General features: G+C 47.9%; 6 protein-coding genes across 8 annotated transcripts; 2 read left to right on the top strand and 4 right to left on the bottom strand.

Annotated features, from left to right (window-relative positions):
• The first annotated feature begins 2038 nt into the window (after window positions 1–2038).
• On the top strand, window positions 2039–4176 carry LOC9651917 (probable glucan 1,3-beta-glucosidase A). 2 transcript variants are annotated; one of them, XM_024661701.1, is made up of 9 exons: window positions 2039–2107; window positions 2200–2324; window positions 2373–2503; window positions 2567–2755; window positions 2832–2990; window positions 3060–3229; window positions 3283–3435; window positions 3486–3835; window positions 3903–4176. In XM_024661701.1, exons 2-9 carry the CDS (start codon window positions 2273–2275, stop codon window positions 4103–4105), a joined length of 1407 nt encoding a protein of 468 aa, XP_024517469.1. In that variant the 5' UTR covers window positions 2039–2107; window positions 2200–2272; the 3' UTR covers window positions 4106–4176. The 2 variants fall into 2 exon arrangements, with proteins under 2 accessions (XP_024517469.1, XP_024517468.1); XM_024661700.1 differs by lacking the exon at window positions 2039–2107 and having other exon boundaries at window positions 2115–2324; window positions 2384–2503.
• A 394-nt stretch (window positions 4177–4570) lies between these two features.
• On the top strand, window positions 4571–5947 carry LOC112341489 (helicase-like transcription factor CHR28). The gene is made up of 2 exons (XM_024661673.1): window positions 4571–4597; window positions 4721–5947. The coding sequence occupies exons 1-2, from the start codon at window positions 4571–4573 to the stop codon at window positions 5945–5947; spliced, it is 1254 nt and encodes a 417-aa protein (XP_024517441.1).
• An 863-nt stretch (window positions 5948–6810) lies between these two features.
• On the bottom strand, window positions 6811–8763 carry LOC9651853 (piriformospora indica-insensitive protein 2). Its single transcript, XM_002987738.2, has one exon. It carries the CDS (start codon window positions 8518–8520, stop codon window positions 7102–7104), a length of 1419 nt encoding a protein of 472 aa, XP_002987784.2. The 5' UTR covers window positions 8521–8763; the 3' UTR covers window positions 6811–7101.
• Window positions 8764–9045: 282 nt separating this feature from the next.
• On the bottom strand, window positions 9046–10987 carry LOC9651851 (probable glucan 1,3-beta-glucosidase A). Its single transcript, XM_002987736.3, has 8 exons — window positions 10805–10987; window positions 10626–10745; window positions 10392–10577; window positions 10187–10342; window positions 9949–10118; window positions 9731–9883; window positions 9319–9674; window positions 9046–9251 (listed from the first exon to the last, which is right to left on the bottom strand). Exons 1-8 carry the CDS (start codon window positions 10985–10987, stop codon window positions 9046–9048), a joined length of 1530 nt encoding a protein of 509 aa, XP_002987782.2.
• A 542-nt stretch (window positions 10988–11529) lies between these two features.
• LOC9651850 (N-acetyl-D-glucosamine kinase) lies at window positions 11530–13347 on the bottom strand. Of its 2 annotated transcripts, XM_024661605.1 has the most exons (8): window positions 12940–13347; window positions 12714–12861; window positions 12648–12662; window positions 12374–12565; window positions 12171–12299; window positions 11953–12122; window positions 11777–11907; window positions 11530–11719 (listed from the first exon to the last, which is right to left on the bottom strand). In XM_024661605.1, the coding sequence occupies exons 1-8, from the start codon at window positions 13124–13126 to the stop codon at window positions 11630–11632; spliced, it is 1062 nt and encodes a 353-aa protein (XP_024517373.1). In that variant the 5' UTR covers window positions 13127–13347; the 3' UTR covers window positions 11530–11629. The 2 variants fall into 2 exon arrangements, with proteins under 2 accessions (XP_024517373.1, XP_002987781.2); XM_002987735.2 differs by lacking the exon at window positions 12648–12662 and having other exon boundaries at window positions 12940–13345.
• A 36-nt stretch (window positions 13348–13383) lies between these two features.
• LOC9651916 (auxin-induced protein PCNT115) lies at window positions 13384–14717 on the bottom strand. The gene is made up of 5 exons (XM_002987734.2): window positions 14484–14717; window positions 14233–14421; window positions 14002–14174; window positions 13850–13952; window positions 13384–13794 (listed from the first exon to the last, which is right to left on the bottom strand). Exons 1-5 carry the CDS (start codon window positions 14694–14696, stop codon window positions 13462–13464), a joined length of 1011 nt encoding a protein of 336 aa, XP_002987780.1. The 5' UTR covers window positions 14697–14717; the 3' UTR covers window positions 13384–13461.
• Window positions 14718–14739: the final 22 nt, after the last annotated feature.

The following is a 14739-nucleotide window of genomic DNA, read 5'->3' as shown; positions in this document are numbered from 1 at the left end:
TTCCGGAGTTGTTTCGATGTCTATAGCTAGGCAACAAACTATCGCGATTTGTAATGTGATCGAAGAACTAAACTTTCGGGAACAAAGAAGCAGTTAAGTAGCCGGTTGTGGTGCTTGGTTGGGCGATTTTCTTCACAGAAGACGCCGTACGAACTCGAGCTTGGCTGCGGTGGCGTAGGCTAGCGCTCGATCAGGGCGGCAGCAAGGACGGCTTCACCTCCTTCTGCATCCCCTTCCAATAGAAACGTAACTTGATGGCAGCTAATGTGGAAGATCCTCCTGGGTGACCAGCAACGAGACCACACTCTCGAAACACTTGACGTGTGTCAGTTGCTGAGTATGATGCAGCCTTTCCTGCAGAGAAGTCCCCCATCCAAAACAATCGGCTGTTGCACTCCCGCTGACGGCTGCCGCCAATGCTGATACTCTGGGACGCCGTACACAAGCAGGTACTTCCAATATCATTCCTGACGTGTTTGCAAAACCAGAAGGTTCTGCTAACTCGTCGTCGTTGTTTTTAATTGAGGTGTTGTTGATCCATCAAGAAGCACGGACTGAGGTGATCCACTTGCAAATGGAAATGTCGTAATGATAAGTAGTGGCGCCATTTGCAAACTGTGTGGATCACTGCTGTCATCTCCTGCTCATAAGCGGTCATCCGAGATTCTGCTATCGAGAGCCGTCAACTTTCGAACGCTATGAAGCGACTGTTCTGTAGCAAGACGCCCCCGACTCCCACGTCTGGCATCCTTTAAAGAGCGCCTGCTTTCCGTTTCAGACTTCTCCAAGGAATTTGTAGTCGAGACGGATGCTTTTCTGGGCCGCCTCTTACCACGAAAAGGTAGACAGCATATAATGTCGGTGAGGGCTGTCGCAAAAATGCTGCACAAACTTCCTCAAATAGTTAGCAAAGCCAAGAAAAGCTCTTAACTGCTTAAGAAAAGCTGCTTAAGGGAGGAGCACCTAGCTTTTCAGGATCAGCCATCAGTGTTCCGTTGGCGATCTTATGTGATCTTTGTCATTCCCAAATTGCATTTGGAAAGCTTGGCCACCATAAAGTGTGGTTGTAGATGGAAAACCACCACGAATTTGAAACTATCCTTTGTATAAAGCTTCTATCTGCATCCCAAAGTGTAAAAATAGCATAAGACACAATATTTTATCACATGGTATAAGTTTACAATTGGATTGTGATAATTCCTTATATTAGTTTGTTTTCAAACCCAAGCATCTGACACTGTTTCTCAGTGCATAAAGCATTTACATATATCAATAGTTGAATGATGCTTATCTTGCAATTATCTTGGGTAGTGTATGACTAAAGCATCACAAAAGTAACAACTACTGAAATGATATCCTGCAATTCCACAACTTGAGCAGGAATTGACAATTTTCTATGTTGTGCCGACATGGTAGCAATATTTGTTTGGACATGATTAAGTACCTCATATGGAGGAATATAGTAGTATACACTACTCCAATGTGGATCGATGAGCCACATATATTTGTAAATTATGGACTGAGAATGAGAAATTTGAAGATAACTTGCTAGAAAGCCCATTGTCTTAGTCTCCAAATCTTGAAATTCATCTAAGTGCCAAATGTCGTAGGACTATTAAATCCTACTTCCAAATGCCTACAGCAAAAATTCAAACACTATTTAAGTGGGAATATGGGATTACCTTCACTCTTAACACTTGAAGCATTTGATTCACGACCTGACAAAGACAAACTATTATCTTCTTCCTCTTCTAATAAACTTTAAAAAGATATAATAAATACATTTTTGTTAAATACACAGATAAAGGCTTACTCATTCAAAATGCCTCATTTACCCACAGTGCAAAGACATGACCAATCCCTAAGTGAACAAACATCTGGGGTCAAAGGCTCTCCATCTACTAGACATATGAACATGCATACATTGAACTAACGTTAACTTCCTTGTTGACTTGAAGTCAACTAAGTTAATGTAGGCCAAAAGATTTGGATATACCATGCGCTCCTCAAGTAATTGGTTAAAAAATGAGGTGCCTTTCAGTGCTTTGACTGTTACTGCAATATAGCTGAGAACCATGGCTGAGAGTGCTTCACCCAGTGCTTCTTGGTATTTTTATAGGTGTCCCATTAACTTTTAGAGTCTTGCAACAATGCGGCCAGATTTTTTGCTCATGTTTCTAACAATTTCCCTGCTGACAGTAATCCAGAGTTTTGCAGCTTCGCCCCTCAAGATTCGCTCCGTCAACCTTGGGGGATGGCTAGTGATTGAAGGATGGATGAAAATGTCCCTGTTCGACGCCATTCTAGAAAACAGGGATCTCCTGGTAGGTTAGGTTCACAAAAGAAAACAATCATCATTGCCTATGGATAAGATCTTTTGCAGGATGGAACGCAAATAGCGCTCAAATCCGTGAATCTAGGAACATATGTTTGCGCCGAGGATGGAGGAGGGCAGAAAATGGTTGTGGACAGGCAAATGGCATCGGGCTGGGAGACATTTAAGGTTTAGTCCTCACATTGAGCACAAGAATCTCTGTTCCCAATTTTCAAGCAAATTCTGGTGTAGCTATGGCGAGTAAGCAGCACCAAATTCCAGCTCCGTGTCTTCAACAACAACTTTGTCTCGGTGGCTAATCAGAGCGGCGTGGATTCAACCAAAGACACTCCGGGAGAATGGGAAACATTTGAGATTCTTCGCAATCCCAATAACCCCAAGCTAGTTCATATAAAAGCTTACAGTGGCATGTACTTGCAGGTAAGATCTCTCCAAACATTTTTATATGATCATGATTCATGGCCTCGTTGAGTTCCTTGTGGTTCCAAATTTCCAGGCCAAAGATGAAAACCAGCTCACTGCCGATTACAATGGCGAGCCCGGGTGGGATAACAACGCTGCCGTTTTCGAGATGAGCAATCGAGCCCCTCTTCATGGAGAGTTTCAACTAGCCAATGCTTTCGGCACTTCTTCCGCCGCCCAAGTTGTCTTTGCGGTTCGTATGATTTTCAAAGTTATATCCACGCTGATTACAATGTTCCTTCTTTCAATTAACGTTTTGAAGAATCATCGAAACAACTTTGTCACTGCGAAGGATTTTGAGTTCCTTGCTGCCAATGGAATCAATACTGTCCGGATTCCCGTTGGATGGTGGATAGCGTACGATCCCAGCCCACCGAAGCCTTTCGTTGGAGGATCTTTGCAAGCTCTAGACAACGCATTTACATGGGCTGGGTGAAAATTGGCTCTTCAGTAATAACTTTCTCTCTTATCCTTCATGGTCACAGGAGCAACAACATCAATGTTATTATCGATCTTCATGCAGCACCTGGATCACAGAATCCCTGGGAGCACAGTGCTAATCGAGATGGAGTTTCAACGTGGAGCAAAAAGGAAAACATCGATACAACACTCGAAGTCATCGACTTTCTTGCTTCCAGGTATTATTTCCAGAAATTCGAGGAACTGACGAAAAATTGCAACATAGCAGATACTCGAGACATCCAGCGTTGTTGGGCATCGAGCTCCTAAACGAGGCTCGAAAGGAAGATGTTAGCCTCGACGTTCTCGAAACTTACTACAAGCAAGGCTATGAAAGAGTTCGAAAATACAGCTCCACTGCTTACGTGATCATGGGCCAGAGAATTGGAGCCGATCCAATCGAGCTCGTCAACACCCTGAATGGCTCGACGAATGTGGTCCTTGACGTTCATTACTACAACGCCTACACTCCAACCTTCGACGACAAATCTGTCCAGTGGCATGTCGATTATATCAACAATGAGCGAAGAACAAGCATTGCAAACCTGGAAAAAGCAGGAAACGCTCTCATTTTTGTTGGTACGTTCTTGCCGAAGTTTATTCTTTTATTGTGGAAGAAGAGAATTCACTGGTAATATTTTCCAAGGCGAATGGAGCAACCAAATCAACGTTATAGGAGCTTCTAATGAAGACTTCGCAAGGTACGCAACTGCACAGCTGACGGTGTACAAAGAGGCTTCATTCGGGTGGTCATTCTGGAGCATAAGAAATGAAGATCAATCAAACCTCCACTGGGATTTTGAGAGGTCTGTTCAAACGGGACAGCTTCAGCGTGGAGCCATAAACTGAAGATGTAGGACGTCTAAACAGTTTTAAGAACCTCAAATAGAATAAATAAAAGATAATGGTCTAGCCGTCAATCTTATCCTTGTCTCGTTCTTGATAACCATGCAACTGTATGAGAGGACAACTTGGCATCGCCAGATCTTGCACGTAAGTAAGAACAGCCTCTTCCTCTCTCAAACGCAGCCAAGATACTTTGCCGGTTTTCCAGCAGTAAGGTTTTTTCGAGTTGCAAAAGAAGCTTACTTCAAAAACTTTGTGACAAACATAGCTTGTCACGACGATGAAAAGCGTGGAATAAGAAGAGAGAGCTCTCGTAAACTCGCTGACCACCGGCTACCAGTAGCCGCAGTTCACACTTACAAGCATTTGTATCTGATCTCACAATTTCTAGAGTATGCGAGACGGAATATTCTTGCATTGAAAGAACATCTATAAACCGGGTTTCCATTTTCATTTCGTTTGCACAGAATGGCGAAGAAGCGAAAGGAGGAATTTGTGGACATATGGAGGAAGAAACGAATGATGCAGGAGTCGTCTATGTACATAGAAGCAAAGGCGGACTGCGACGTGGAAGCTGGGTCAATGAGGGCTGACCTGATGAAGCACCCTGGATGCTAGCGTGCGAGTCTAGCGTCACAAAAGGAGGCATCCTTGCGGACGTGGAAGGGTTTGGGTAAGACCGTCTCCACCATCGCTCTTCTCCTCAAGGCTGGGCCAAGGACCAATGGCATTGACCCTACCATTGACAAGATCAAAGGTGGCAGCCTCATTCTTTGCCCAATGAAGTGGGAGCGTGAGATCGCGATCAAGGTGGCGCCCCAGGCCCAGCTCTCCACGCTTGTCTACCACGACCAGAACAAGCGTAAGGCAACGCCCGAGACGCTGGCATCATACGACGTGGTGATCACCACGTACGGGGTCGTGGCCAAGGAGGTGCCATACAAGTCCAACGTGGTCACGAAGGACTACTGTGGTGTTGACTACAGCCAGATTGCTCCGCTCAAGAAGAGACTTGAGAAGAGCTGGCATCTCCCGTTCGGTCCGCTGGCCACAGTGGCGTGGCATAGGGTGGTGCTGGACGAGGCGCAATCCATCTGGAATGCCTACACCCAAGTCTCGCTCTCTTGCAGGGATCTCTCTGCGACCTACAGATGGGGTCTCTCGGGAACGCCCTTGCAGAACAACATCAAGGACCTCTTTGCTTTCTTCCGCTTTCTCCGGATCAGCCCACACAAGTCTCATGCGGATTTCAAGCTCCACTACGAGCAGTTTGAGAAGACGGGCATCTCAGCGACACTAAAATGCATTGTCCTGCGGCGAAGCAAGACCTCGCTCATTGATGGCCAGCCTGTGTTGAGCTTGCCACCGAGGCTGGTCAGCCGGGTGGAGGTGGAGCTCTCAAGCCCAGAGCGACAAATCTCTGAGTCACTTCGACGCGAGTACAACAACAGGATTGACGAGTACAGTAATGAAGGGACGCTGCAGAAGAATAGGTTCAAGATCTTGAGCATGCTACTGCGGCTCAGGCAAATGTATGACCATCCTGCACTACTCAAGAGTGAAGATCTGTTTCAAGGTGATGATCTGGGAGAAGATAATGACGATGAGGACCAGCAGCATATGAGACAAGCATTGAACTTGAAGAAGCTCCAGCTGGAGGCCCAGGAGAAGCAACACGATTTTGAGCGAGGTGTGCAGGAAATCGGCCAGTCCGCAAAGTTGAGAGCCGCCATGGGTGTTCTCAAGATGATCCCTCTGGGAGAGAAATCCCTTATCTTCTCGCAATGGACTTCGATGCTTGACCTGATCGAACTGGAGCTGGGGGATCAAATTCACCAGAATTGACGGGAGCATGAACATGACAAAACGAGAAGCTGAAATCAGCAGGTTTAACAGGGATCCAGAGGTGATGGTATTGCTATTATCGCTCAGAGCAGCTGGGTGTGGTCTCAACTTGGTAGCAGCTTCGTGTGTGCTGCTAATCGACATGTGGTGGAACCCGACGACGGAAGACCAAGCAATTGACCGGGCGCACCGCATCGTTCAAACCCGGCCGGTCCACGTGACCAAGTTTATGGTGAAGGAGAGCGTGGAGGAGCAGATTCTGGCCATTCAGGAGAAGAAAAAGAAGATGGTGGAATTTGCATTTGGCGAGAAAGGGTGTGACAAGCACAGCCTTAGCATGGATGAGATCATCTCAATGTTCAGAATGTAAAACGTGATGAAGGATCATTCAAAGAACCCAAAACACACCACTTGTGTGTTATTTTAGAAAAACGTACCAGGGTAGAAATTCGCCGTTGCCGGGGATCGAACCCGGGTCGTCCGCGTGACAGGCGGAAATAGAATTTCGGGACCGTCAAACGCAACTCAGTTTTACGGTCAAGTGGAACTTACTCTTTCCATTTTGCCCGTGCCTGTGAATCTTTCGACAATTCCAGACACCCAGTGGATCTACACAGCTGGTATGAAATCTCCTTATGTCAAACGTCCGTGGACCATACCTAGCGTTGCATTGAGTTTTAGATCGTGCTCCACTCTCCTCAAAAACTCTACAGTCAAACAACACATCAATCGTAAACAAAATTCCATTATCAGGAAGCTAAAGAATGTAAGCTTCTTTTGAACTCTCCCTATCCTATATAGCTTTAAACTATCATAATCTCCTGGTGTCATCCAAAATTTAGGGTTCATTGCTAGCGGGAAAATAGACAAGACCGCCCACTGAAGATCTGGCAGCGGCAAGTACTCCAAGTACGCATCTCTTAGCAAGCAAGCATCAGCGATGCAGCAGATGGGGGTGTGATGTCGCTTCTCTCTTTTTGCCTTTTTCTACTTTTCTTCTCTGCTCTCCCGTTCCGTGTGGGGTCTCTTCGTTGGAGGGAGCGTGGTCGGAGCAAACGGTCACAGTGGGTACTTCGATAGTGGGTACTTGGCTCGAGATTAGCAGATTCGAGAGAGTTTTATATAGATCCAATCGCTCGAGGGACAAAATTTTTCTAAGGAATCGTACAGATGAAGTAAAAGAACACGGAGATGGAAAAGAAGCTGCGAAGAACTCGTTGCTGCTGTGATGGAGCCGAGGAAGAGCTGGATGATGACAATGACTGGCTCGATTTTCCACCCGGGCAGCTCCTCAGATCATCGGATCTAGCAGCGGCAGTAGAGCACAATCCGGTGTTGCCATGAAGATCCAAGTTATCACCCAGTCTCGCGTAGAAACTAGGAGCGAAGGGGACGAGACCGGACAAGAGGTTGTTGCTGAGATTCAAGTGGTAGATGTTTGGGAGTGATCCCAGGCTTTCGGGGATGGAGCCCGTGAGGAAGTTTCTTTCCAGCGCCAGTTCCGTGAGGTTCTTGAGAAGAACAATGGATCCCGGAATGCCGCCCGTGTATCCCGAGTTGGAAAGCCTCAGCTGCGAGATTTTTCCAAGGCTCTTCCAAAAGTCAGGTATGGTCGTGTGCATGGGATTATCCTGGAGGAGAAGTGACTGGAGGTTGCTCAATCCTTGCAGCTCGCGAGGGATGCCGCCAGTGATGCCGTTCCTGTCCAGAGCCAAGAACTGGAGATTGCTCAAGCTCCCAAGCGCGGCTGGAATGGATCCATCCAGCGCGTTGCTGCTTAGATCCAGCTTCTTGAGCTGCGCCAGTTTCCCGATCGAATCCGGGATATGCCCCCCCAGCTTGTTGTTGCTAAGATCGAGAATCGACAGGCTCTGCAACCGTCCCAACTCACCCGGAATCGCTCCTGCGAGAGAGTTGTAGCTCAAGTCGAGATTCTGGAGCTTTTCCAGGCCTCCCAGCTCCACCGGGACGCTCCCATGGAGCCCGTTTTGCGACAAGCTGAGAACCTCGAGCTTGGCCAAGCTTCCCAGCTGCTTGGGGATGGTGCCCGTGAGGCCCGAGTTCCCGCGGAGAGTAAGGACCTGGAGCGACGAGGCAAGCTTGTCGAGGCCCGACCAAGGAATGTTGGTGCTGTTGGTGCTGGGGGATACAAAGCAGCTCATGATGACGAGTGCCCTGAGGAAGGGGAGCTTAAAGATTGCCGGGGACAAGGAGGCATTCTTCTTGCAAGCGGTGGCCGGGTTGGAGCCGACAAGCGTGATCTTGGTGACGTGAAGAAGGTAGTCATCGCTGCTGCTGCCGCTGGATCCTCCCAGCTGCTGGCACTCGAGGCCCGGCCATGGATGGTAGCTGCTACAGGGGTGGGGATGCTTGGCTCGCCACTGGGAGGACTCATTGAGCAGGGATTCCATGACCTGGTAGAGCGCCTCTTGCTCGTTTCGATCCATGACGTGCTCCGGCTGCTCGTAATCAACGCGGGCTCTTCGCAGCTGCGATTCTCCTGCTGCGCAGGAAGCCAAGAGCAAACATTGGGTAAGAATCGCCCCGAGGAGCAGTGAAGAGGGGGAGGACATTCTTCTCGTCCGATGTTATAAATCAAGGGGCAAGCATGCGAGCTTTCGATTGAAAGGTGTTGCGGTGGAGTGTGGAAGAAAACATTGAGGTTTGGAAGGGAAGAATTTTTGTTTTGGGGGGAATACCACTTGACAAAGACGCCAGGCACATGAATACGGTAAAAGCTGACGCCCAGCTCACTAACTGGCCGCTCTCATGCAGTGTTTATTCATTTTTTTGCTCCACGGCCATACCAGTTGAGATCCGACGGCCCATGGTGCTTGCGCGACAGTTTGCGGACGGTCAGATTTTGCGGTGCCTGTAACATTGTTGGCAAGCTAGAATAGAGTAAATGAATATTTTCAGAACAAAGGTTTTTCCTGATATACTATCCTTTGGACAGCAAGAAATTTCAAAATTATTGGCAGTGACAACATTGCACGAAATAAGAACTATTATAATAATAATAAAAATAATATTGTAATATTAATGAAAATAATATTGTAGATTATTCTAGTTTCTTCTTTTACTAAAGAAGAAGGCTTTTACTTCATGGCAAGCGATGGCAAGCGAAGGTGTCCTTTCTCTACAGACCTCTTAAAGTCCCAGTGGATGTTTTTATCAAAAGTTTTGAAACTCCAGAATCCCCATCCAAACGATGCGTCTTTGTATACTGTAAGCTGTGCAGTGCCATATCTTGTAAAGTCGTCGTCGGTTGCACCAGGGACGTCTACCTGGTTGCTCCATTCCCCTGCAAAAGTACATGACACATATTCTTCGTCACTCGTGATCCAGTTCGATGTTGGAGAGAGCCTTACCAACAAAGATCAGAGGAGCGTTTTTTGCATTCTTCAGTCGTGCAATGTCTGATTTCCTCTCGTTGTTGATGTAATTAATGTGCCACTGGATAGTTTTGCCTTTGAACTCGCCAGTGAAATAGTTGTAGTAATGAACGTCGAGAACCACATTTGTGGAGCCAGGGTCTAGAGCGTTGACAAGCTCCATTGGATCGCTTCCAAGCCTCTGACACATGATCACGTAAGCATTAGGGCTCTTGCTTCGAACTCTTTGGTATCCTTGTTTGTAGTAACTTTTGAGGGTGTCGAGATCAACATCGGCAGCATTAGGCTCGTTCAGAAGCTCGATGCCTAATAGAGCCGGATGACTTGAGTACCTACATGTGTGAGAGGCATTTTAAGTCGAGTTTCAAAATCTAGATTGATCGATTACTTGGAGGCAAGAATATCGATGACTTCGAGCGTTTGAGCGATATTCTCTTCCTGCCTCCACGTTGAAACTCCGTCCCGACTTGCACTGTGATCCTCGGGATTCTGTGATCCAGGTGCCGCATGAAGATCAATAATAACTTTGATGTTGTGTTTGCTTCAACACCACCACATTGAGACGAAAGTTTTAGGAAATCCATCAGAAGAGAATGTTGCTCTCACCTAGCCCATGTAAATGCGTTGTCTAGAGCTTTCATGGATCCTCCAACGAACGGCTTCGGTGGATTGGGATCGTATGCAATCCACCAGCCAACGGGAATCCGGACAGCGTTAATTCCCTTGGAAGCAAGGAACTGAAAATCGCCTTCTGTGATGAAGTTGTTTCGATGTCTCTTTTGACGAAAAACAAAACAATATCGTAATATCAGAACACGAAGACTTGCTGAGCAGCTCTTCTTACGTCAAAGACTTGCTGAGGAGCTCTGGAATAGGCATTGGCCAGCTGAAACTCTCCTCGAAGAGCAGTGTTGACAGTCATGATAAATACAGCAGGGTTGTTATTATCCCACCCGGGCTCGCCACTGTAATCCGCGGTCAGCTGGCTCTCATCCTTGGCCTGCAAGTTGAAATGGAAGTTGAAAACTTCACAGTGAGCATTACATTACTTGTAAGTATCTGCCATTGAAAGTTTTGATGTGAACTAGAGATTTATTGCGAACGACTTTAAATGTTTCCCATTCCTTAGGGGTGTCTTTGGTCGAATCGACTGTACTTCCGCCTCCATTGAGAGCCGACACGAACATATTGTTGGATACACGGAGATAGAATCTGTTGCTGCTTACTCGCCATAGCTAGAACATATTTTGTTTCAAAAAATGAATTTTTGGAAGAGGAAAAACCTTGAATGTCTCCCAGCTGGATGGGTTTTGCCTGTTGACAACCATCTTGCCTCCACCGCTATTCTCGGCAGACACATACTTCCCCAGTTTCAAAGATTTGAGCTGGATTTGGGTCCCATCCTGCAGCCAAGAAACAAATTTTGATTATCAGATGTGTCCTATGTTAGCTAGAAGTAAACCAAGAGATCATTGTTTTCTGGAATTTTATCAAACAAGGACATTGTCATCCATCCTTCGATCACCAGCCATCCCCCAAGGTTGACGGCGCGAATGTTGGGAGGCGACGCCGCCGCGAGGCCCTGCTGCACTGTTGCCACCACAAGAATTGATAGAAACATGCAAGACAATACAGCAGGCTCCATTGTGTTCTAGCTACTTACAAAGTGTTACGACATCTTTATAGATCGAGGCCAGGGCTTGATCGCACACGGCACGGCACTCAGCTGACTCATTTGATGGTGCGAATCTGCTCATCTGTCTTGACTTTGAACATGGGGCATATTCTTTTTGTTAAAGGGTTCGAATCCTGCTGCTGCCGCCAGATCCCAAGGATGAGCGCGTGGCACCTTGACGCAATTCGATGCAAGCTGTGAGAAGGATTGTATCGGCCCTTTGGATCCAAATTAGGAAATCCAACTCGTTATCTTGACCCTAGCCACCTTGAGATTCTGCCGTGCCTATTTCCAGGCCAGCTCTTCTTCCTCTTCACCTCCACAACTCGTGATCCATTAGAAAAACATTCTTCAGTTGAACGATAGAACACTTTGCAGCTTTATGGTCAACTCAGTCAGAGGGTCTTTCCTGCTGCTAGTATGTCACCGCGTGCTCTACTTTCCTGGGTCTCCCGAGTCAAAATCATATTTGACGGGAACTTTCATCCATGCGCGAAAGTATGAAGCCATTATCCACCAAGGAGCGTTTATCTTAAACCATTTCAAAGTTCCACTTATAACAAAGCAATTTACAAACGGTCAGCCAAATCGAGTCCAAGTTAAAAAAGTGTTTTACACCTCAGCCGCGCTCATATCACCATTGCAGGTTGCAACAGAGGATTGTCTCAGCGCAAGCAACGCCGCTCCAACAGCCGGCTCCACCTGTGGAATGGAATGGATCAAATCAACAACACATAAGGAAACGCGAAAGGTTATCACCTGGGGGCGAATAGCTTCAACGCCGGGAAAGGAAGCACATACGCAATGAACGATCGCAGAGACGAGGTCGAACGAGTCATTCTTTTCCAAAACGCCACCGACCAAAACCAGCGGAAACGGTTTCTTTCCATCTGTAAGCCAGCTTAGAAATGCCTCGCAAAACCGAGAGTGCTTACCTTCACCGGCGAGACCGAGTCTAGTGACAACAGAGTTGACGCTCAAAGACAGCTCTTGTACAGCAAAATTGAGAGCCTCCTGAGCAGCAAAGTCTCCTGCCGCAGCACAAGCCTTGACAACCGGGACAAGAGCTGCTACACGAGCCCACGAGGAATCTGTATAGGCCCAGCTGCCAGCAACAATGTCAACCAAAGTTTGGTACAATGAAGAACGATACCTGATTAAGTCGTCAACATGCTTGAGGTGGAGATGCTTTAGAATCGCTCCAGACAGCGCTGTAGGAGGACCGCGTCCATCGTGAGCACGAGTTACTGATGCCAAAGCTTGCGACGCTATGGCAAAGCCACTGCCAAGAAAGCACCCGAGTAAGTGGTGGCCAAAAGAGAAAGCTATAAAAGAAAACGTGGAAGAGACTCGGACCTGCCTTGGTCTCCGAGGAGAGGACCATAGCCCGAGCAGCGAGTTTTGCGTCCATCACTCGTGAATCCATACGCAATTGTTCCGGTTCCAACGACGAGCACACAGCCATGGAGCTTTCCGAGAGTTCCACTCGCCAAGGCTGCAACAGCATCGTTGTAAGCAAAAATGTGAGACGTGCGCGGAAAAAGTTGCCTGGTAGAACAAACAACAAAGAAAAAAACCAGTGAAAAACTTAGCAAAGCGTGAAAGGATTGAATCTCAGCACGCAGAATACCAGTGAAATGGTGCGCTGCATCATCTCACGCTTATCAGTCAGCATATGAAATTTACTACTTCACACCTCAGCCAGGACAGCATTCGCTCCTCATCGTCTCGAGTGTCCACTCCCGAGATTCCCACGCACACCGCCTGGACCGACGAGCGAGGAACTCCCGCGTTCTTGAGAGCTCCCGCAAGCGCCAGTTCTAGAGCCGCATTTGCAAGCTCATCTACAAAGAAAGAAGTAGAGAAGCGTCCAGTCCATGAAAAAAATAAGGAAAAACTCACGAAAACTCACAAGAACATACCTCCAACACTGTTGCGATTGGAGCAGCCAGCCACAGCTCGTCCAATAACCTTTGGGGACTCTTTGCTGGAGTTAGCGTTTACACACACACACAGCGTGGAAGTGGATCCTCCATCCACGCCCAGGACAACCCTAGGCGCGCGGCCATCCGCCAGATTCTCGAAATCCCACAGCTCCATGCTGCCCATGGCTCGATCTGTGCCCAGCGCGCGCTACCTGCGTCTCCAAATTAGGCTCCGCCAGGGACAAAGCCGGGCCATCTAAATTTGCCGCCCCTACAGCACCGCGATCGATCCAACACGGTGATGCGATGGCGATGGAGATCTGGACAAGAATGCCCCCTGTTGCTGGAATGGGCGGCACTACCCGGCTCGCGCCTTGACTAAAGAACCCTTGCCCACACGCCTTGTTTGAAAACATAGATCCCAAGAACATTCTTTCAGGGTTTATCATAGAGAATATTCCTTCCAACAGAATATGCTTTAAAGAATATTCTCTCGACGAGGAGAATATACTTTGATCGTCATTTCTCTAGCGCGGGCGAGGAAGCGAATCTCCAGGTGAGCGACATGTCCTTTTTTCTTTCGCCGGAGATGCTCACAATGGGAACAGCGTCTTCGATCGCTCGCAGCTCTTGCTCGGACAGCTCCACCGCCAGAGCTCCGGCGTTCTCTTGCAAGTTTTTGAGCTTGGTGGTGCCGGGGATTGGAACCACGTCGCGACCCTGGTGCTGGAGCCACGCCAGGGCGAGTTGTCCCGGCGAGCAGTTCTTGCTCGTGGACATCTCCAGCAGCTTGTTGTAAAAGGCCGCGTTCTTGTCGATGTGCTCGGGCATGAGCCGGGGGTCATTGCCAACCTGATCACCATGGAAAACACCACGAGAAGAATGCTCGTGCGGGAAACCAGCCTACCTTCCGGAAGTCGTTTGCTGGCAGGTCTTCCATGATCTTCTTGCCGATGGAGAAGAATCCCCGGCCGAGAGGGCTGTAAGGAACGATCCCAATGCCGAGTTCCCTGGAAAAAAAACTGTTTTTTCTCGTCTTGGTATTGAGTTTTGCATTACCTGCATGTTGGGATGACATCTTCTTCCACGTCTCGAGTCCACAGCGACCATTCCAGTTGAACAGCAGTCACGGGATGGACTGCATGAGCTCGCCGGATGTCCGAAGCCGATGCTTCCGACAGGCCAATGTACTTGACTTTGCCTTCCTCGACGAGTTTCTTCATCTCCCCAACCTTGAAGAAGAGCAAACGCTTCAACTGCTAAACATCTCGGAAAATCATGCCACCATACCGTGATTTCGATGGGAACTCTGGTGTCCACTCTGTGCTGGTAGTAAAGATCGATGTAGTCCACACCGAGTCGCTCGAGGCTGCCAAGGCATGACTCGCGAACGTAAGCGGGATCACCTCGAATTCCCTGGCTCGTGATGCCAAACTTGGTCGCGACTTGGACACTTTCTCTTCTCAAGCTGCTAATCGCCTGCAACGCGAAAGAAAGCGCAAAGACGAGAGTAAAGTGGCACAAACAAAGCACTCACGTACCTTTCCGACGAGGATCTCGTTTGTGTGAGGACCATAAACATCAGCAGTGTCGAGAAAAGTGATCCCCAAATCGTTGACAGCCTTGTGGATGAGATCTATCATCTCCGACTCGGGCTTGCGAGTGCCATAGAACGCAGACATTCCCATGCAACCAAGACCCTGCCGTGAAACCTCTAGCCCCTGGCTACCAAGCTTCACTCTTGGAGCTCCCATTTTCTTCTCACTCTCAAAACCCTTCCCAAACTACTGTAGCAAC

This window comes from Selaginella moellendorffii, unplaced genomic scaffold, assembly GCF_000143415.4.
Source record: "Selaginella moellendorffii unplaced genomic scaffold, v1.0 SELMOscaffold_84, whole genome shotgun sequence".
In the NCBI taxonomy this organism is placed as follows: domain Eukaryota; kingdom Viridiplantae; phylum Streptophyta; class Lycopodiopsida; order Selaginellales; family Selaginellaceae; genus Selaginella; species Selaginella moellendorffii.
The sequence above is the reverse complement of the archived record's forward strand: the minus strand, read 5'-3'. Positions and strand labels throughout refer to the sequence as shown.